Below are 21,694 nucleotides of genomic sequence, written 5' to 3' on the forward strand. Positions count from 1 at the left end.
TTACCCCACAGTGGATCAAGAGAAAACCCAATCATCCTACAGAGAAGATTCTTTATAAAATGTGAAGAAATTGTACATCTGATCAGACAGACAAAATGTTTTCATATTAAATACTTTTATTTTCAAGAGCAATGTACAATTTGCAAACAAATGTAAACAGGGATATCTGCCAGCATCTGGCAAGTAATGTGAACTACAAAAGCTTGAGACAATAATATAAAACAAATAAATTAGCATCAGTGTCTTCCCCAAGCAACAATCTAGATCTGTACTCCAGCTACTCTAGATATTAAGGGAAAGCACTGCTGTGTACTGACTGAATGAGACTTGTCTTCACAGGTTTAATATCCAGCTGTTTGCTGCAGAATCCCACATATTTATTCTGTCTTTTTGACATCTGATGGCCAAGGCGTTCAGAAATATCTATCTATGCTCCAAGCGCTGACAGTGTCAGTTATTTAAAACATTTTATACAAGCCCAGGCTCAGAATAAGCTCATCAGTGGTATATCATATTTAAGAAAATTGCCTCAAGTCACTCAAAACACTGCATTATTAAATTTAAACAAAACCAATAAATAGGGTTATCAGTGCTAATCCTCAATTCTTAAATTGCTATAACTTAGTAAAAAACACACATAAAAGTAACTGATGCTCTTTACAAACTAGCTAATATCTAAACAGAACATCCATTTTTAAAGAGGTAATCTTTTAAACCTAAGCTGAGGCGACTTTTCACTGAAATGTTCTGACACTGCAGTAACATCTCAGACAGCCTTTCCCCACAGCCTGGTGTCCTCTCCTCCTGGCCTGTTCTCGAAACCCGTACAATTTCAAAGAAGGAACTTTGTCAAACTGTGTCCTCAAATGAGTTCTTTAAAACACAGGACACAAGAATAAATCTAACTTCTGAGATGTAGCCCCTATGATATGCTGCAAAATGGTACAAACAACTGTTGTCGACAGCAGTGCAGGTGCTCTGTGCTGCCTTCGCTCTCCGAGGAGACAGACTGGTAGATCTATGATGGCATATATTCAGAGAGGAGACTGACAGACACGGGCTGAACAGGAACAGAGGTGGAAGAGGCAGGGGTTTTTTAGGCTGACAGGCATTTTGACAGCAATGGCTTATAGAGGGGAAGAGGGATGAAGAAAGCGTGGAAGCTCAGGAGGGAGGAGGGAAAACTGCTAAATGCACAAAATCTCCATGGGATTTATCTGATAGTTGAATGAGTAGACAGGAAGAGGAGACACGAGATGAGGGGATAATACAGGATGTGGTTTGGGACACTGCAGACCTGTGATGGGTGGGTGGATGGGGGCAGCCAGGGTGACTGGAGGCTACCAGGTGGTTTTGGAGGAATTACATGCTGCTCCGCTCAGAGAGGGGGGGAGCGGCGGCAGATACGGCATTTCCACCTCCTCCCTATTTGGGGGGAGCAAGGAGACAGTGGGCGTGGTGTTCACCTCTTCAGTCTTTCCGTACCCTCCTCTTTCTCACAGCTTGTTTGTGGCTCTCTTCGCCAACGTCTCCTCCCTCCTTGGGCTGTGGGCCAGAATTTGAGTGAAATAAAGAGCAGGGAAAAAGGCTAATTTAATGGATGAGACATAAACATCACTGTTACCACACTTACCAAATTATTAACAAATGTGTAGAGTCACTCAGAATTTTATCAATGGATATTTCATCAAATTGTATTTTCAAAAGACTTGTCAAGTAGCGTGAAATGCGTGATCAGTGCAATCACTGAAAATGAAAACAAGAGCAGCCAGACTGCCTGACTGTGCACATTTCTCACTAGGACAAGGACACACACTGTCAGTGACAGGAGGTAGTCTAAACAGAGGGGAGGTGAGGGAATGATCCTGTTCAGTGTGTTGTCTGTAGGCTACAAAAGCCACTGTGACAATATCAATGAATTAATAAATGAATGTGACGCATGTACACATGAACTTGTGCACATGGGTAAACGTGGGTCTAAATAATTCTGGATTTACAATACATAAAAAATTTATGATAGATTGATTTTTCACATCCAGTAGACACAGAGCAACATGAGCTTAAGCTGTTAACATCTCTTCTGGTCTCCACTGACTCAAAAACACTACCTGGCTCTTCAGCTGTCTAAGCCACTGCGCTCATCACTGTCTCTATCTTTGTCTGTCTGCTGTTGTGCTGACAGTAGCATTTTCACTGAGAATAGCTGCCTTCTGCTGCAGAACAAAGCTGTAGCCACAAAACAATGAGATAAGATATGCTAAAAAGGTCTGTAAAGTAATGTAAAAAACTGCAATGACATGGCACCTTGCAAGTTAAAGCTGACAGTATTTTGAAGTTCCTTGTACCAGGATGACATATCAGCTGAAACTAAATCCAAAAACCTGAGACATGAGCAAAACCACCATCCTACCATGTGTGGCTGCCAGTTCACACTTTTTAGACAAACAGACCCACTCAAACGGATGGAGTGACTTGTAATAGCTGTGCTAGTTAATATATTGTTGTGAAAATATATTTCATACATTTCACACTTCTTAAAATTTCTCAGATCATGTTTTGATCTGCTACTTAATGACAAAGCTGGACATTTTGAAGACGCTTATACCTTTTTCATTGAAATGAATTTTTATTTTACTTTTGTTTCCGCTAAGAATGAATTAAACTATTACACTGAAACATCACATATGATCCTGAGCCAGATGAATACTGGATAATATGTAACCATTTTAAAGATCAAGGTAAGGTGAAATGAAGAGAAAGTTGGTAGTGAAATCTGAGAATCTGGCTCCAAGTATTAATTCCCAGAATGCACAGGGAACCTCAAATATCTACTAACACCATCAGCTCATGCTGCTGTGTGGGTAAGACTCAAACTTAAAGAACCACTAACCTCATCTTCTAATGTTCTCTCTGGAGCTTTGCTTTCGTCTTCTCCTTCTTCCTCCTCCTCCTCCTCCTCCTCATCATCGTCATCATCATCCCCCTCTAGATTGTCCCCTCCTACATCAGCACCGTCCTCCTCCTCTTCCTCAGCTTCCTCTGTGGCTTTAGGTGAGAGTAAAGGTGATGACAATGAGGATCAAGAAATACGATCTAGAACTGTAGCAGTAAAAGCACAACACAATATAGCACCAGCAAGGGATTGTCTGACCTGCAGCTGCTGCTCCCTCTGTAGTCTCAGCTGCTTTGTCTTCCTCTTCTGCTGCTGCCTCTTCTTCTTCCTCCTCCTCTTCCTCCTCCTCTTCTACATCAGCTCGGGGCACATCCACCTTCTTGTACACGTAGTCATCTTCTGATTTCTGAGATGTATAAAAGAATTAAGAGGCGTTTCTGGTGAAAATGATCAGAAATATACAATCAAGGAACTGCACAGAAGGTTCACAGTACCTTTGGCCAGCAGAAGAGCACAGCCAGTCCAATAGGGAGGCCTACTGTCAGTATGTAGATTACCCAGAGCCACGGTCGCTCTTCTGCAGCCATCATCAGCTGAGCAAAAATCCCCGGCTGGTGGGATGGTGGGGTGAGGAGAGACGAGAGAGCGGAGAGCAAAGGCAGTGAGCATTTGTGAAACTGACAGCCTTGTGGTAAATTATATACACATTGTGTGAATGTGTACGTGTAAAGGCCTTGCACTGTGCCACCCTTGCCCTTACAAAACATCACACTGACCTCATTGGCACTGGCCACCAGTTTCTTCAGCCCCCAGCTGTCAGAGGCCCAGCGGTCTGCCACCTCCTTGTGAGAGGTGATAATGAAGTTGTCAAAGTAGATATCTGAGGTCATGGACCACAACTCCAAGCCCAGAGCCTTGAATGGGGTCATCCTGAATGGCTGCAGGTCCTCAAAATAGTCCGGGTTATCGATCTTACGCGGCTTCCAGACTCCCTTGGGAGAAGACAACAAATGTGAGGGGAACGATTGGAAGAAAAAGACCACGAGATGTTTTCAACTGCAGCACAAACATACAGCCTGTGTATGTGATTACAACATAGCAAGCAAACAGTGTCTTCAGTGTCTTCTACACACTGCTCAAAAGTTTGGGATCACTTGCCATCAAAACACATTTTCATGCAATTCACAAACAGTTTTCTCCATTTCCATCCATTTCATCCATTCCATTAAAATTAATCAGATAAAAATTGTTCTACATTTTTGCATAGAGACCTATTATCAGCAACTGTCAGTCCTTTGCATCAATCTCCTGTACGGCTGCTAATCCAAGTTAATCATTTTATAAGGCTAATTGATTATTAGAAAACCCTTTTGCAATTGTGTTACATAGCTAAACACCATTGTACTAATAAGGGAGCAAAAAAGGGAGCATGACATTCTTTAGGTTAGTTCAGTATCTGAAGCATCAGCAGTTGTTTGTTTGTTGTTGTTGTTGCTCAAAATGGCCAGAAAGAAAGAACTTCCTTTAGAGACCCTTCAGTCTATTGTTGTGCTTCGAAAGGAAGGCTATTCAATGCGAGAAATTGTGAAGAAACTTAAAATCTTTCACCATACTGTAAACTACTCCCTTTAGAGAGCACAGAAAAAGGAGTGGGAGGCCCTGATGCACAACCGTGTAAGAAGACAAATATTTGAGAGTGTGTAGTTTAAGACAAAGATGCTGCACTAAATAGTACCCATCAAACACACTTCATGGCAGAATTGCCAAGAAAAAAACATATCTCAGACTGGCCAATAAAAAGAAAAGACTGAAATGGGCAAAAGAGCACAGACATTGGACACTGGAAGACTGGAAGAAGGTGTTGTGGACAGATGAGTTCAAGTTTGAGGTCTTTGGATCAAACAGAAGAACATTTGTGAGACGCAGAACAACTGGGGGTGCTTTGGAGGTCGTAAAATAGGAGATTTGTACAGAGTGGAAGGGACCTTGAGGAAGGAAAGCTATCACAAGATTTTACAACACCATGCCATACCCTGTGGACAGCACTTAATTGGGGCCAATTTCATCCTACAACAGGATAATGACCCAAAACACACCTCCAAAATGTGTCCGCAATATTTAAAGAATAAGCAGTCAGCCAGAATTCTGACTGTAATGGAGTGGCCAGCACAGTCTCCGGATCTGAACCCTACTGAGGTGTTGTGGGAGCAGCTTGACCGTGTGGTACAGAGGAAGACTCCATCAAGCCAATCCATCTTGTGGGAGATGCTCCAGGAAGCATAGGGTGAAATCTCATCACATTACCTTGAAAAATTGACAGCTAGAATGCCTCAGGTCTGCCAGGCTGTAATTGCTGCAAAAGGTGTTTTTTTTTTTGATGAAGGCAAAGTTTGAAGAACACATTCTCTGACAATGTCAGCATGTCCTGTTCATTTGCTATATTTCCTATTCAGAGTAATTTCACATGTTTCCATGGAAAACAAAAACATTTCCAAGTAATTCCAAACTTTTGGGCAGTAATGTAAATATAACAGTAAATATAAGATAATGAGATCAGTGTCTACGTGTGTATCTTTTCTGGACCCACACAGTGAAATAAAAGTCAAAGGAGGCTGTTACTTGATAGTTGGGGTTGTCCACCAGCGGAGCTTTCCACTTGCCCTTGTACTGAGGGTTGTTGATCATAGGGCGCTTCCACTCCCCACAGCCAGGGGCCGTCTCACAGGCTGGGTTAGGAATCTGTGGTGCTTCCCACTCTCCATCCATCTCCTCATCCCTGCACACAGTGGAAGACACAGAGAGAGTGGAGCTGTCAGGCTGAATCATTTCTTTGTGTAAATGACATAAACATAAAAGCTGGTTGTGGGTTTGTTTTTGTGGAGCTCCTGAGAAAGAGTGTACTTACCAGTCTTCTGGTTTCTCAGCATTAGGGTCGGAGACAAATTCTGGTTCATCATCCAGCCAGCCCTCGGGCTTCAAAGCGTCAGGGTCCTCAATCTTAGCAGGAGCATCTTCATCCCTGCCACACACACACACACACACATCTGTTGTTTACCAAGGTCACTCAGAAATAAAAAAAAAAAGTCTTTTCTGTCAATGAGTATGGAGGCTGTGGTCACCAGTCATCGGGCTTGACGGCCTCTGGGTCGGGGATCTTGGCCCTCTCATCCCAGTCCTCAGGCTTGGAGTCATTTGGGTCATCCATCTCTTTGGGAGGGTTGACTGGAGGAACCACGTCGTGGAGCAGGTTCCCACGGCTCACGCTGGACTGATCAATGAACATTTCGTAGCTGTTGTCTGGGTTCAGGACTGACAACAGGAAAAATGCAAAAATGCAGTGTTTGAGAATATGTGACAACAATAAGAAAAGCAGAGAAAACATGTAGTGAGAGTGATGTTTTTTAAGCTTTAATGCCTGAAGAATCTTGTTTTTTGTCAGACCAGTAGGTACTGCATAGCAACAATAGTAGAGATAAATACACAGATATATTATTTTCCAATAAACTACATACCCAGTGTGTAGAGGTGAGTCTTCTTGTCAGTGTAGAACTTTTTGAGGTCGACATCGGCCCTCTTTGCATGCTTCTCCTCCATGTCTTTGTTAAGAGGATTCTGGTGGCGGAAGATGAAGTGCAGCTTGTAGTCCTCACCACATTTGTCCGGTCCAAACATGATGGTGTAGGGTGTGCGATCGTGGAACTGCTCCTTCATTGCAGAATATACAAGAACTGAATTTACTGAAAAGGAATCTTGAGTCTATTTAGTTTGAAGTCAGTACTAATTTTACCCAGTTCAACAAGTAAGGCAGAGTAAAATGTGAATACCAACCAGACTGAGATCTCCAGTGTCTGAAAGCAGTTTGATGTATGCTCCACCACAGTCGATACCATCCTGGAAATTCACCTCATACCTACAACCACAACATGATAAAACAATTCAACAAGTCTTGTCACCAATGTCTACACTTACCACTAAAATGCAACTGACCACTGCAAAGGTCCGCTGGCAGAACAAAGAGTAGAGAGTAGTGTGTGTCTATGCATGTTTGGACTTACTGTATGACCAGGGGCTCATCCTGGAAGACAAAGGGTTTGTCCAGCATTGCAGCGATGGCATGGTGTTTGGCCCGGGACTTAAGCACCAGGCCCTGGTCTCCTGGAACCTTGTTCTCCTTCAGCTGCTCTACAGCCCACTTCCCTACAGCCAGAGAGGAGAGGGTCAGACATTCAACATCCGAGGGTTTATTTTCATGGTCATACCGATCATGACTATGGGTTATGATGATAATTTACTTCTTCCTTTACTACTACTACTTCATCTTAATTGCTGGGATGTATGGTTGCAGACACTGCTTTTAACAGCTTTAGTGTAGTCAACAGAATATCAAAAACACTTTTAGTGTCTCTAGCTGAGGTGCAGTGACCTCATTTCTCAGCAATTGTGCTGCCAAGTAAAGTGTTATTTTAACCAACAGGACTGATGGCCAAAACGATGAAAATAAGACCCATGGTTGTAAATATCTTATTTACATCACAGATGAGATCTGATCATACAGGAGGTCTATATTAGCAGAGGGGAGAAAATAGCAACAAACCGTCGTATTTGGCGATGTCATCATCTGTGTCCCCCTTCACTGTCTTTGACAACTGCCATCTGTGAAGATCAATGTGACAAAACACTCTAAACAAGGAAATGTAAACACACACAAACACACTTTGACCACTGATTCTGTAAGATCATCCCAATCACCCAATACCATTGGAGGCTCATGTATCCCAGCATGCATCAAAAATGTATGATGTATCTATGATGTATTTTTATCAGCAGGTGGTGGTAAATTTTGAGCAATAGCTGCAATACCTGCCCAGCAATCCATCATCGAATGTCTCTGCAAAGTACACATCTCCAGTGGGAACGGGAGTCACGTATGTTATCTGGGGGTCAAAAAACCCACACAAAAATTAAAAGCTGTCAAACAAGATACAATTTTTCCCTAAATACAGAGCTTTCCAGCATCCCCAAGATTTGATCTACTTAAATCTACTTTTGGGCTATCTTTTTTTTTAAAAATTGCACTGATGACCTTTACGTGACCTATGACCCATTCCTGACCTGGAAGGAGACATTTGCATCCATTTCAGCCTTGCCAGCCTTCCCACTTTCTGTGCCTTTGCCATCTGTCTCGTCAGACTGATCTTCATCCATCACTGTTGCCTCCTCCTCTGTCTCCTCTTGTGCCATGAGAACCTTTAATTCCTCCTCATCCAAGCCCATATCGTCATCCACATCTGCAATATCAGCCTCCGACGGCTTCTCCTGGGCCACCACGGTGGCCACAGCCAGGGAGGACAGGAGCAGCACGCACCACATCCAACCCCTGTCCAACTTCATCTGTAGGTGGAGGTCATAGAGAAAGAGAGCGGGTGGAGGTCATAGCAGGAGGGTGGAGGGAGTGTGAGACAAGGGGTGAGAGTTGGAGTGATGAGGGTGTGGTATGGGAGGATGAGGGAGGGGGTTGGGAGGAAGAGGCAGGTGTTAGTGAAACAGATGTTATTTATGGAGACAGCAATGGGGTGGGGGCAACACAAGTGCGTAAAATGGAGAGATGAGTGGGTGAGGGTTAGAAAAAAATAGAAGAGATGGAGGTCACATTAGCACAGTGAAGGGCCTGTGTCCTCAGATCACATCTTTATCTCATGTTTTAGCACCATTTTCTAAAATAATAATAATAACTTTGTGCCTGCCTCTTCTCTGCTGTGATCTATTTCCACCAATCCAATTAAAACATAAAGACAGACTCCCTTTGAGAATGTACCACAAACATCTGTGCTTTCAAATATGTAGCAAACAACTAGCCTCCTTGAAATACATCACCTCCTCTTCACTACACATCCTTACTAATCCTAATTTGTAGCACATGTACATGCACAGGATTAGAATCTTTGTGAGCATCCTAATATGCATTTGAAACCTTAAGGATAAGCTGCTGAATAATGGTACGACACTGAGATCTATTACACCAAACAATAGCTTCAATGACCTCTTATTGATGAGGCCACACCTGCTCGCTCTTGCTGTGAGCAGCAGGAAATGAAAAGCATCATTGCAGACAGCACGCGCTCCTTAATTCCAAATTAACTTTAATTCCCACCCTGGTGCTGTCCTATTTGCTAACATCAGAGCACAGGAGGATCAAAACGATATTTTGAGAAATCTTGGCCACATCATACACAAGAGGTGGCTGAAAAAAGCTGATTCTGATATGAGAGTATACAAAACATGTATATGTTAACAATTCAGAAGCTTGATGCAGTGGTTACTATCAACCTAGTGCCTCAAAAGTAAGAATATTTACTTCTGAGCAACATCTTTTCATTGCCAGAATACAGTCAAGATATTAAGTGGGCACGTTTATGTCAGTGGGGTGTTGAGAGCCCTCAATGAATTGGCTTCTTCACTGTAATAAGACTGAGTCAGAGGTGAAGCCAGCAACGTTAAGAGTAGAAACTGAATAGTTAGTTCTGTGTCTTTCTATTCTAACCAATGACTTCTGTCCATAAAAAAGATAGGTCAGAGGACAGGGCTATGGAGCTAATATGGCTGCCATGGAGCACTGCAATGTCCAAACTCTTAGATGAACGGCTCTGACTGCAGCACCTGCTCCGCTAGCTAATGCTAGCTAACTGGACGGCGCGCCAATCACAAACAACAAACGTTAGCATAACATAAGCTCAGCTTGCAAAGTCAGGGGTTTATACAAGGAGTCCACTATTTAAACGTGCTCTGGCGTTATAAGCACAAACATATTTTTTAAGTGAGAGGCGCCTGAATTTTTTTTATTAGCCAGAAGAAATGAATGGATAGCAATGGTTAGCTCGCTAAATTAGCAGTGATGTCGCACAGGGAGGGATGGACAGAATGAATGAGCGCACACAAACAAACCTTGCGCCTTCTTCTGACTTCAGGGAAAATTCCTCGATAGACACTGTGTCTCCTGCTTTGAAAAAAACAGAGGAAGTATCTTGTGCGTTTGGCCGCCTGAGAGGATAACAGGGCCCCTCGTGTACGGCTGGGAGAGACACGATTGTCGGACGGTGAAGATGGAACGTAGATGACAGCTTGGCCCGGATAACGGTGCGCGGTTGATGAGTGCGAGCGAGTCCCTGCAAGAGCGCATGCGCAAATGGGCTCTGAATGGTGCCTTCACGTGCCACCGAAATGGTAAAAAATAATTGGAGAGGTGTGTGTGTGTGTGTGTGTGTGTGTGTGTGTGTGTGTATGTAAAACAATGAAAGGAAAATTCTGTAGAATAACTAAATAGACTGAATTCATTTTAGAAATATTAGTAATAGACTAAAGATTGACCCTTGGTTATACTGTGTGCTGTATCTACTCTGTACAATGGCGGTAATATAATATACTATGATACACTGTACTTGCAGAAGAAGAGCCCGCTTGATTAGTCTGTTCAGTTTGTGGGTGTCACCGCTCTGATGCTGCTGCCCAAGCATACTGCAGCGAAGAATATTGCACTAGCTACGAGAGACTGGCAGAGGATCATTCGCTACACACATAAAAGGACCTAAGCTTCCTCAAGAATTAGAGTATGTGCCCTGTGCCGTCCTGTAGACAGCCTCTGTGTTGTATTTCCGGTCCACTCTGTTGCCGAAGTGGACTCCAAGAATCCCCCATAACCTCCATCTCTTCTCAGTCGAAGTTTCAAAATTCCTTTACACTTAGAAAAGTCCAAGTTACGAGCTTACATTGAGCACATAAATGCATCAGAGACTCACGCGGCACTTGGATTTCAAAGTAAAAGCTTTTAAGTAGTAAGTTCTACTAAGATGCTCAGTGAACACAGTACCATCGTTGATCTGGTTCATAATAAATAAATAGAAACAAACAAACAAACAAACATAGCAGCCATAACTGTAAGCGAGCCCAGTGAAACAAAGATACTGCCCCAGCTTTTACTATGGCATGTATTATGTACTTCCGGGGTAGAGTTCAGAAAATATTGATGGCGGCCACATGCTCATCGGAACTTTGGTATCTCCAGTTGTGAATTTTGTGAATTAAATTGTTATATCATACCTGCAGCCTCACAGAACCCCGCAGGATGAAGGATACACCTCTTGCCAACTGTGAGCGGGATTTCCTGCTTAAAGCCATCGAGGAGAAAAAGGTGGGCTGGTTTCTCAACATGTCCTATGTTTCTACTCTGGTCCATTGACACCAGTGATGCTTTCATCTGAAACACACAATTTGAAAGGTTTGAAATGAAGTTCGAGGTTTTAGTGTTACAGTTTTTAGAGACTTTGGGTCATGGATTCCTGCTTTGAGAGAGGAGTTGTCCATTCTCAGTAGAAAGTGTTGTGCTTTTCCGCTCACCTGTCTTCCCCCCTGCAGCGGCTGGATGGACGGCAGACCTATGACTACAGAAAGATAAAGATCACGTTTGGCACGGACTATGGATGCTGCTTTGTCGACCTGGGGAGAACCAGGTGAATCTATGACCAGATTAAATAAAAATCTTTGCATTGTCTGACAGGGGAAACCATTAACGTGAAACACTTTGACTTCAGACAAAAGCTTTGACGAAGATCAAAATAAGCGCTCTCCATTTCTAGGGGAGTAACGATTCTGAAACCGTCATACAAACGTCCGCAGTCTCGTATCGCAATACGGAACAGCGATACTATCCTCTGGCCAACCCCCTGCCAGCTCTCATTACGTTATTCATAAAGCAAACCTTGTTTTTTTAATTTCACTATTAAAAACATGTACATCACAAAATAATTAGTCTGTGTGTAAATTTGTCAGCATTACACCTTGAGCCTATTTTAATATTTTCTATTTTGGTCCAATCATGTTTGGAGAATCTTTGCATCCCTATCAGTCTCCTATTCAGATGGAGAATTGTGTATTTATTTTAAACAGTTTTATATATGTAGTGATAATAGATTATCAATGTGCTGCATTGTTCAGGGTCATGGCTCAGGTGTCCTGTGAGCTGGTGGCTCCTAAAGAGAATCGACCAAACGAGGGAATCATGTTCTTTAACATCGAACTGTCGCCCATGGCCTCACCAGCATTCGAACAGGGCAGGTGAGGAAAAACTGAAGCAATAACATTTAATATTTAAATTGTATTTATATTTCTGCCAATACATCTGACAGATTACATGTGGCTTGTTCTCTCTTCGTTCCTGGTAATATTTCTCTTCTCATTTTAACATTTTAAAAGGAGTTGAGAGACATTAGACTTGTGCTGTGGTTCATTTAATCAAGCTGTAAGTGCAGGGAGTGTAAATCATCTGTGGGGGTTGCCTTTCTCTCCAGACAGTCTGAGTTATCAGTGAAGCTAAACAGACAGCTGGAGAGATGCCTGAGGAACTCCAAGTGCATTGATACAGAGTCCCTGTGTGTGGTGTCTGGAGAAAAGGTAAACACACACACACACACACACACACACACACACACACACACACACACACACACACGCATACGCATACATACAAGGGAAAAAAACCCTCATCTACTGTGATTATAATGACAGGGTGTGTGTGTGTGAGATCAGGTGTGGCAGATCAGAGTGGATGTCCACATGTTGAATCATGATGGGAACCTGATGGATGCTGCCAGCATCGCCGCCATCACTGCTCTGTGCCACTTCAGACGCCCTGACGTCGCCATCCAGGGAGATGAAGTCACAGTGGTGAGTCAGCAACCACCACAGCAGGTGGTGTCTCTGCTTCACTGAATCTACTGGGAAATTCCTGATGGAGCAAACGCGAAACTGCTCCATCAAATGATTGTATTGCCTGGACTTAACAGCAGAACTACTGATGAATCATGAACACTGCTTGTTTACATGTCTTTTTATGGTTAAAACAAAAATAATGCAGACCAATTTTATATGGCAGGTAATGGAAAAACTGATTTCTTTTCTCAGACAGTTTCAGTTCTACTTAGTGACCGCTGTATTTTTGTATTTATTCCTGTGCTCCATCAGTTCAGTCCAGAGGAGAGAGACCCTATTCCTCTAAGTATCTACCACATGCCCATCAGTGTCAGCTTCTCCTTCTTCCAGCAAGGGTAAGGTGCCACATTTAAACTGAAAATTCTTTGCTTTGAAAGGTTTAAGATTTCTTATGAAAATTTAAATCTATAAAGTTTAGTGATATTATTGAGAAGAATATCACAAAATTCAAATTAGCTCGCCTGCTAAGATTTGCCCAAAATCAGTGCATATTATGCTAACTGGTCATTGCTTCACCATTTTTAAAATCAGTGTCCACCACTATTTAAAAACTGCAGCATAGAATTCAGTCAGTGTAACTGTAGCTATTTACACCTTATCCTCATACACATTTCCACTGGGTATTGGAGGAACATGTCCGCTACACTTTTCTCTCTGAACATTGTTCTGTGACTGTCCAGCCTCTGTCAGCCAAATGAGGGATCTGAGTTGATATAAGGGTTGATACACTCATCTGAGTTGCCCTTAGTCAATACCATGTGCTCAAAGCAATAAGCTTAGCTTAGCAAGCAGCAGTAGGTGGAGCATTGAGCGCTTTTTGTGCATGTGCTTTGCCTCTCAGGCGTCTTACAGGCTGCTCTACCTGCTAAACTTGGGGTGTATGTAGCCTAATACTTGCTTACATTGCTCAGAAAAATATCCTACTAAAGACTCAACGAGGTGCTGGAAACATACTTCAGAGATTTTGGTCCATATTGACATGAAAGCATCACTGCAGATTTGTTGGCTGCACATCCGTGACGCAAATATCAGAAATATTCAGACCAGCCCATCTGGCACCATCAACCATGCCACGTTCAAAGTCACTTAAATCACCTTTCTTCCCCATTCTGATGCTCGGTTTGAACTTCAGCAGGTCGTGCTGACCATGTCTACATGTCTAAATGCATTGAGTTCTGCCATGTGTTTGGCTGATTAGATATTTGTGTTAACGAGCAGTTGAACAGGTGTACCTGGTAAAGAGGCTGGAGTATAACCAAGTTTAAAAAATGCCAGAATTTAGAATAAATCAAGAATAAGGCAGTAGATGGAAATACAACATTAAACTGAAAATGAATTTACATAGGGTTATTGTATTAACAATACAGAACTTTACACAGCATTTATATTTTCTTACACTACAGTTATTATGGAAATAAACAGTAATTTATCATACTGCGTTATTTTCTAGATTTATTAAAATATGTAAATTCAGGAAGTGACGACACTTCTTGCAGAGTGGATGGTGTAAAATATATTGTATGGTGTAAATACTGAGGATATCGAATAGCAATAGCAAAACATATTATCTAATTATCCTTCTATCATCTTTAGTGCCTCGAGATAACTTCTGTTGTGAACTGGCGCTATATAAATAAAATTTGATTTGATTTGATTTTGATGATTTCAGTGTCTCCTTCCTTTTCATTCCTTTTTGCATGTCCCATTAAATTATAGATTTTTTTCTGTCCCTGTGCCGGACCTCCCCTCATTGCTCTATTATTTTGTTGCATTCATTATGAGTGACAAGCAAAGATGAGTTCCACTCCTACTAGAGCTAGGTTCATATTTTACCAGACACTCTTATCTCAATATCTTAAATCTTAACATGTTTCTCACCTGGTATTGAGATGAGCATAGGCCTCCCTCATACTCACTCCTCTTTCTACACTTCTGCAGAACATATCTGCTAGTGGACCCCTGTGAGCGGGAGGAGCGGGTGATGGATGGCTTGCTGATGATTGCTATGAACAAACACAGAGAAATCTGTTCCATCCAGTCCAGCGGGGGCATCATGCTGCTTAAGGACCAGGTGAATGAACTCTACATTAGTGTTGTTGTCATATTAGTTGCAGTTATGAAGATCATTTATGTTCAAGATGAGATTAGAGAAAAGCTGCTCTTTAAAACACACTTAGTGTTCAATATATTCACAGTTTATCATCAGTTAAATTGTTGTTTTGGTGTTGAAGGTCATGAGATGCAGTAAGATTGCCAGTGTCAAAGTGTCTGAAATCACAGAACTCATCGGCAAAGCCCTGGAAAATGACAAGAAAGCCAGGTGCGCAGCAGCATCACCTCACCATATAAAACCATATTAAACTCTGGATGTCCTGGTGTTGACAATACTCTGTATTTTTACATTTTCTAGGAAGGCAGGCGGTAGGTGTGGTTTTGCAGAGTCTATTCCTCAGGAGCGAATCACAGCTCTGAAAATGGAGGAGTCTCCAGTGGAGATGATGGATGTAACAGAAAGAGCCAATGACATTGTCCAGAAAGCAGAGGCCCCACCTCAGACGTATCCTAAGCTGAACCTGAATAACAACTGCATCCACCACTAAAATCTGTAACTGTCCTTTTTTCCTGATGCTTCACCATACTGTATCTACTGTGGCTCCTTAACCATACAAACCAGGGTACCATCCCCAGTGGTGCCTGTTCCAGGTGTGGGTCAGGTGGGTCAGGGGCTGCAAAACACCTGGGGCCTGGAGGATGATGACGAAGAGGAAGAAGAGGAGGAGGAAAATGGCAACAGAGGTGAAGAACAGGAGGGGAAAGCATCAAAGATGGAAAAGTATGAAAAGGAAGAGAGCAGAGGAGGTAGGACTTTTACCCAAACATATTTAAATATTATGTAGGTTAGATGATTATTCTGTGAGTATGTTTTGTTTTGAAAAACTTTGTTTTGTCTTTATAGGAGATGTGGTTGAAATATCAGACAGTGAAGAGGAGGAAGTGGTCATACTTCATCCAGAGACATCAGACAAAGCTCCTGTGTAAGTAAACTCTTCATCTTTTCTATATATATGAGATTGTAGGTAGAAACTGAGGAGGTACATACACTTTATGTGAGGATTGTCCTTTTTTTGGTTAATCCATCTTTTTTTCTTTTTCTCAGAAATACAGGATCCAGATCCAGTTCACACCAGAAGGGGGCAGCAAAATCCAAGAAAAAATGAATGAAGGAGCCATTTATGGTCACTGCAGCAGGATATGTGTTAATGTACAGCTACAGCGGTGCCAGACACTGCAGCACCGCCTCATGATAAAGACTGTCCTGGTTTAAAATGATTCCTGTGTGTTACAGCAGAGAACTGGGATCAAATAAGTATTACAGTACAGAGACACTTAAAAGTGCTGGATTCTCAACATGAGAACATTCAGTAAAGTTAACATCTGTTGGTAGCTGTGTGGTCAGCTCAGAAGCAAGTTTTGCTTACAAATGTAGAGAGTATGATTTGTTACATAATGTATTTTAACAATGAAATGATGTATAAGGACAAATTTTAGATGGTATGATTAAAGAAAATATTCTCAACCACCGTTTGGTGTTTAGCAGAGCAGCAAAGTGGTATATTTTGTAAGAAAAAAATGTGGTCTGTGGTGTTAATTGTGAATCAACATAAAAAAGAAAATAAATAACTCTTCGTTTTTGTAGGTTTTGTGTGTTTTCAGTCACTCATTTGGTTGAAAATAGTGCACATATACAGAGATTATTATTTTTCTACATGAAGTATATGTGATGCCAGAAAGTGGCAACTGAAACTGGAATGGCAAATACTTTAGTATTTCATAAATAATTCCTGATGTTCACAGATTTAATATAGTGAAACATGATAATTTCATTGGTAACACATTCAGTATCCCTGAAATGATTTCTTGACAGAAACAATTCCCTTGTATAGTATAGCACTTCAGATATGCTACATTTAATTCCTTTACTTTATTCCTCAGACAATATTAAACATCTGGTAGCGATGAACATCGTGCTTCGTTTGATACTGACACAGTGACAAAAATATCAGGTTCCACCGAGATTTGAACTCGGATCGCTGGATTCAGAGTCCAGAGTGCTAACCATTACACCATGGAACCATAACTGTATACCAGGTCTGCCCTAATGTTATTTATCATTTATCACAGCTTTATCATTGCCGTTGTAATGTTTTTGTAGTAATGCACGTGTTACTGACTATGAACTGCATTTCTCGTCGAGAACGACAATACACAGTTTCCGTTGACAGTTTTGAGGCTGTTATTATTAGCAATGTTAGATACATCTAATTAGCATAACTGTGATGGTAAAGCAATGAACCGATATGAAAAGGATTTGTATTTATAGCCAAAATAATAACCGACCAGCGGCGCACCAATCAAAATAACTCTTGGCCCGTACGGGGATCGAACCCGCGACCTTGGCGTTATTAGCACCACGCTCTAACCAACTGAGCTAACCGGCCTTGCCCTCACGACTTTTAACAACACTTAAGTAAGTGTCAGAGGACAGTCACCCGTTTGACGAAAAGCACCAAAGCGACAAAACAGAAAGCAAAGAAAATAATTGGTGATTAAGACTCCTCTCACCTGCGTTTGTGTTCCTTCAGTCTCTTACGGCCAGGCCTTGCTGACATACATCACTCATGCTAGCTATCTAACATTAACAGTTTTGGACTAGCAGCTACAACACGTGTCAAAAACTTTTAACTGTTTAAACCAGGAATGCAATATACAGCAAAATTCTGAGATAACAAATTTGTTTTTACATGTAGTCTGTAGTTTAAAACAATATTGAATTTGTACAGAGCCTAGAAAAGGATAAGGCTAAAAAGTTAATTACACTTTAGATATTCACATTTTTATATATGCTTTCATGCCTTTATCTAAATCCAGAGGCTTGGCCATGAAACATACAAAGGAGGCTTACAAACAGCCCACTGAAATGTGTTGTAAACTATCACTGTTTACTCAAGTTATTAATGGTGTTAATGATTTCACTCCCTCTGAGCAAATAGTGCAAGCTGTACCAGTCACTCTGTCAAAAGATTTTACAAATGTAACCACCTCACAGATTAAACATATACACCCAACTACACATTGATTGATTTGTTAGGATGAACACAATATAGAACTTATCTCCAAAGATATTTATTTAAATTGTTTTGTTTTGTTTTTATTTTATTTTCATTCATTACTAGAAACTGATATCCTATATGCTATGCAAACTTGATTATATATTATATAAATAAACTGAACCAAAATGTAAGCAAGACAGTGAAAGGATGAGAACATTTTGTAATACCAGAGACAGCAGACCATGATGCATTAAATAAATGTTTGTATGTGTTTAACTGCATGTGTACACATTTTCAAGGCAACACTGCAAAGGCCAAAGCCAGGACTAAATGTGAGGAGCAACTGAAATGTGGCTGTGAAAAGTGTCTCATTAGAACATTTTGGAGAGTTGAGATTGTTTAACCTCTATGGACAGTAATAACCTTTAGCATCAAAGCGCTAATGTATGAGACTGATTCCAAGACCATTCCAAAGCCATTAGTGGAGCCATCATAAATAAAAGTGACTTGCTGTATGCAGGTTATTTACGCTGATCTTCTCCCAGGCCCAGGACCAAACTCAAGTTCAAACAAGCTGGAATTTTATGAGAGAAAGGCATTCACCCCATGCAAAATGCCTGCTAGCAATAAAGCAAGTGAAGTAAGTAAAGTAGCTTTGAGGAGATTGTTTTCTCTTGTGGTCTGACATGTTTACACACATGGTGAGAAAATGGACTTTCTTGGTTTGATGCGAACATGGCGACATTCCCAACTCACAATCATATGCAACTCTTGACATGTTACAGCCAATGGCAGAGTTGATTTTACAAGCACAGTTTTTGTGATGAGAGTGATTCATGTGCTGGTTCAAAACCAAAACTGCAATCATTCTTTTTTGGATGACTCATTCTGTATTTTGCCTCAGCACCAAATAATTAATCAGAACATTTGCCATTCTCAACTAAATCTCTACTCTGCTCTGTTGGAATATAGATAGGTGTTTTTGGTAAACATATGGCCCTCACCTAATAGGGAAATCAACTGTGGATGATATTTAAAAGTTAAGACACATTTATCATGTGAGGAATGATTTATGGTAAAAATAGTCTGACACATGGAAAAAAAACCCATGCAACTTACTAGACAACTCACAGTACAGCTAATGGTAATGGTTTACAGTATTAGCCTCTTAACGTGTAGACATGTCATTTTCAGGAACATTGACCATAGGAAATGTCTCACTAATGTATCTTTTTCCACTTACCCAAGATAGAAGTGCATAGAAGTGAAGATGTGTAAAAGCCAAAAGCAGATAGAAGGAGTAGGCGTACACACACACACACACACACACACACATTTTTAATATAACAGGAAACAGATCAATCACTTAAAAGTCTTGATCAGTTTGGAAGAAGTCAAAATGTCTATCCTCTATTACAAAGGAGTATGTGCCACAATCATTGTGATTCAGTCTAAATATTTTTAGCCATCTGCAGGTCACTGTCTTGGTTTTAGTCTCACACACGTATTGTACGTTTGCGTCTTAGCTACTCTCATCAACCCACACAGGCAGACACAGAAGCCCAGATAGACCCACTGTGCCCTGCTCCCACAGGCAAAGCAGACTGGATCACATGCTTTTCTTGCTCTCACATAACACTGCTGTGAAAATCAAATCCAAAAGAAGCCATCAGAGTAAGCAGGACACACAAACTGAGAATATTCTAGAATGAATCAGGCCCAAAATCAAATGATGAATGGTTGATCTCAAAGCTGGCAGTATAATCAAATTTGGTGTGGTCCCTTATTATTGTTGAGCACTGCACTGTTAAAAATAAGTTGAGCCATGGTGACTCCAAGTCTGCTTAATTAGCAGTGTACCAATCAGATGAGGGCACATGTGCTTTGCAGTGGGAGCAAACACCACTTGTAAATTTGTTCAATAATATATTAACAACAAAATAAATCACCACCTCTAAAGCTGCATTCTGTGTATTTCTGTGGACTGCAGCCTGTAACATGACAGTGCTGACCATTTGGTGACAGTATGTCAGAACAAGGCCATGCAAAAAATGTCAACAGTTCAGCTACCCAGACTTAACTGTGATTATAACCAGCTGTGGCTCCTCTCTGTGGCCATAAACCTGCCATTTCACCTCTGCAAACACACCAAGTTAAATTTAATTTAAGGACAGCTGCCAGCCTGAAGGTGATCAGGGCTGAGGATTCTTGTGTTTTACAGGCACACTTGGAAGAAAAATGTGTCTTTGATGAAGAGATCAAAGCGGATGTGTGCTTCTTCTGTGCTAGTAAAACTGCTCACTGATCAGAAGTGGACCTCAGAAAGAGTGAGAGTGGTAGCAGAAGAGATGGAAAATGTTCCAATAACTAAAGCTGAAAAATTAACTATAAAAGGTATTTGTTTCAACATTGAGTAGTCTGTAAATATTCACCATGGTGTGATGATAGTTTCCTTCCGGGCATCATCAAGCAGATCTCGCAGCTTCAGGAACATCTTTGAAATGTCTTATCATTTCCACTGAGGTTAGATAATGATCACCGCCCTTTTGTGGCATTTGTTTCGCAATATATGTCAAGGAATTCAGCAGAATAATCTCAGATCACACGGAACAGAAACACACCCTCACACCTAGTTGTTTTCTTGGTCTTTTCTTGCCAGACTACTCTTATCCCACCAGTGTATCACCAAACATCTCAGCTCTACCAGGACAAGTTGTATACACAGAGGTGTGTTAGGGAGTGCCTGTGTGACGGTGTGTGTAGAAGAGGAGTGGCGTTGCAGTTTTTTATAGTGTTGAGTGGGCTATTGTCTAATAACTTAGCACCCCCTATTTACTTACTTACTTTGCTTGTGTGGTATATACAGAGTTGAATTCGGTCCAGAACTTGTTACAATGCCTCGGTTCATGGCACGGAGGGAGCCACCTACCCTTGCTCCACCACACCTCTGCCTTTGCTTCAGGTTTAGTGGGAACCACATCGAGCATGCTTTGAGGTGCCAGTGTTGGCAAAGCTGCCCCACTCCTAACAGATTCACATGACTAACTGCTTAATTTGCACTCATAAAGTGCTGAGTGACTGCGACTGTCTTTAAATCCTTGTCCTCCCTAAGAGTTCAGCACTGCATCAGAGGCCTGCTGTTATTATTATTAATTTTTTGGTAGTTTTTTTCCTTTGGTTCTTTTCCCTCTAGTTGGCTGATAAGGAATAGTGAGTGCAGCTGTATTTTCTTCACAGAGGCACACAAGGTACTTAGACACACACATGCACACACACACCACACACACACAGCCAGGTGGCTCAGTCAGTGGAAAAGTACTGGACAAAGTGCAGACTGTGACTGCACACCAACCCTCATCATTGCTGTCAGGAGTCCCACACAAAGCCACGAAGCCACAGTTGACTCAGTGTATTAAATGACACACAGAGAGACTGTGTCAGATCAAACTCATTATTTGATCACTCACATAATCAGTGTCACTATTACAGCCATAACAGCCACTACAGTACATAACTGAATAATTACTATAGTGTTACAGTGCTGTGAGAAGGCTTAAAGCTGTGGTTAAAACAGTCAGATTAATTCTGGTGAGATAGATGTGATCACTGAGCCATAATCTGCTCACCTTGGCCTGACTTTCTTCACAGCCTTCAAGCGTGTCCGTGTGCATGAAAAATAACATTCTCATACTTAAGAAATGACAACATGCAGCAGGCTGAGTACACAGTAAACAACACAGTCTGAGGCCAGTGTTTCAAGAAAGATCTATAAATAATAATGTAAAGTCACCATAAAAAAAATTGTAATGAAATTGCAGGGTGGTGAGACTGACACAGTTCAACTGTCATATGTCCTTTGATGGTGGACACACATTGTTTTAAAGGAAATGGTGCTAATCTGATTTCTAACTTTACCTGGTATTAGTTA

At 41.4% G+C, this 21,694-nt stretch overlaps 2 protein-coding genes and 2 non-coding genes across 4 annotated transcripts; 1 reads left to right on the forward strand and 3 right to left on the reverse strand.

Annotated features, from left to right (window-relative positions):
* Window positions 1-98: 98 nt before the first annotated feature.
* On the reverse strand, window positions 99-10,064 carry clgn (calmegin). Its single transcript, XM_018700991.2, has 15 exons — window positions 9,836-10,064; window positions 8,006-8,284; window positions 7,754-7,827; window positions 7,488-7,546; window positions 6,949-7,090; window positions 6,722-6,803; window positions 6,406-6,598; window positions 6,013-6,202; window positions 5,799-5,912; window positions 5,513-5,669; window positions 3,670-3,885; window positions 3,388-3,504; window positions 3,152-3,299; window positions 2,891-3,045; window positions 99-1,545 (listed from the first exon to the last, which is right to left on the reverse strand). The coding sequence occupies exons 2-15, from the start codon at window positions 8,282-8,284 to the stop codon at window positions 1,471-1,473; spliced, it is 2,001 nt and encodes a 666-aa protein (XP_018556507.1). The 5' UTR covers window positions 9,836-10,064; the 3' UTR covers window positions 99-1,470.
* An 832-nt stretch (window positions 10,065-10,896) lies between these two features.
* On the forward strand, window positions 10,897-16,351 carry exosc9 (exosome component 9). Its single transcript, XM_018700990.2, has 12 exons — window positions 10,897-11,078; window positions 11,303-11,397; window positions 11,882-12,001; window positions 12,235-12,337; window positions 12,473-12,610; window positions 12,908-12,990; window positions 14,594-14,726; window positions 14,887-14,975; window positions 15,066-15,212; window positions 15,330-15,514; window positions 15,612-15,690; window positions 15,813-16,351. The coding sequence occupies exons 1-12, from the start codon at window positions 11,013-11,015 to the stop codon at window positions 15,871-15,873; spliced, it is 1,299 nt and encodes a 432-aa protein (XP_018556506.1). The 5' UTR covers window positions 10,897-11,012; the 3' UTR covers window positions 15,874-16,351.
* Window positions 16,352-16,717: 366 nt separating this feature from the next.
* trnaq-cug (transfer RNA glutamine (anticodon CUG)) lies at window positions 16,718-16,789 on the reverse strand. The gene has a single exon. It is a non-coding gene; the product is annotated as a tRNA-Gln (tRNA).
* Window positions 16,790-17,080: 291 nt separating this feature from the next.
* trnai-aau (transfer RNA isoleucine (anticodon AAU)) lies at window positions 17,081-17,154 on the reverse strand. Its single transcript has one exon. It is a non-coding gene; the product is annotated as a tRNA-Ile (tRNA).
* Window positions 17,155-21,694: the final 4,540 nt, after the last annotated feature.

This window comes from Lates calcarifer, linkage group LG5, assembly GCF_001640805.2.
Source record: "Lates calcarifer isolate ASB-BC8 linkage group LG5, TLL_Latcal_v3, whole genome shotgun sequence".
Taxonomy (NCBI): Eukaryota; Metazoa; Chordata; class Actinopteri; family Centropomidae; genus Lates; species Lates calcarifer.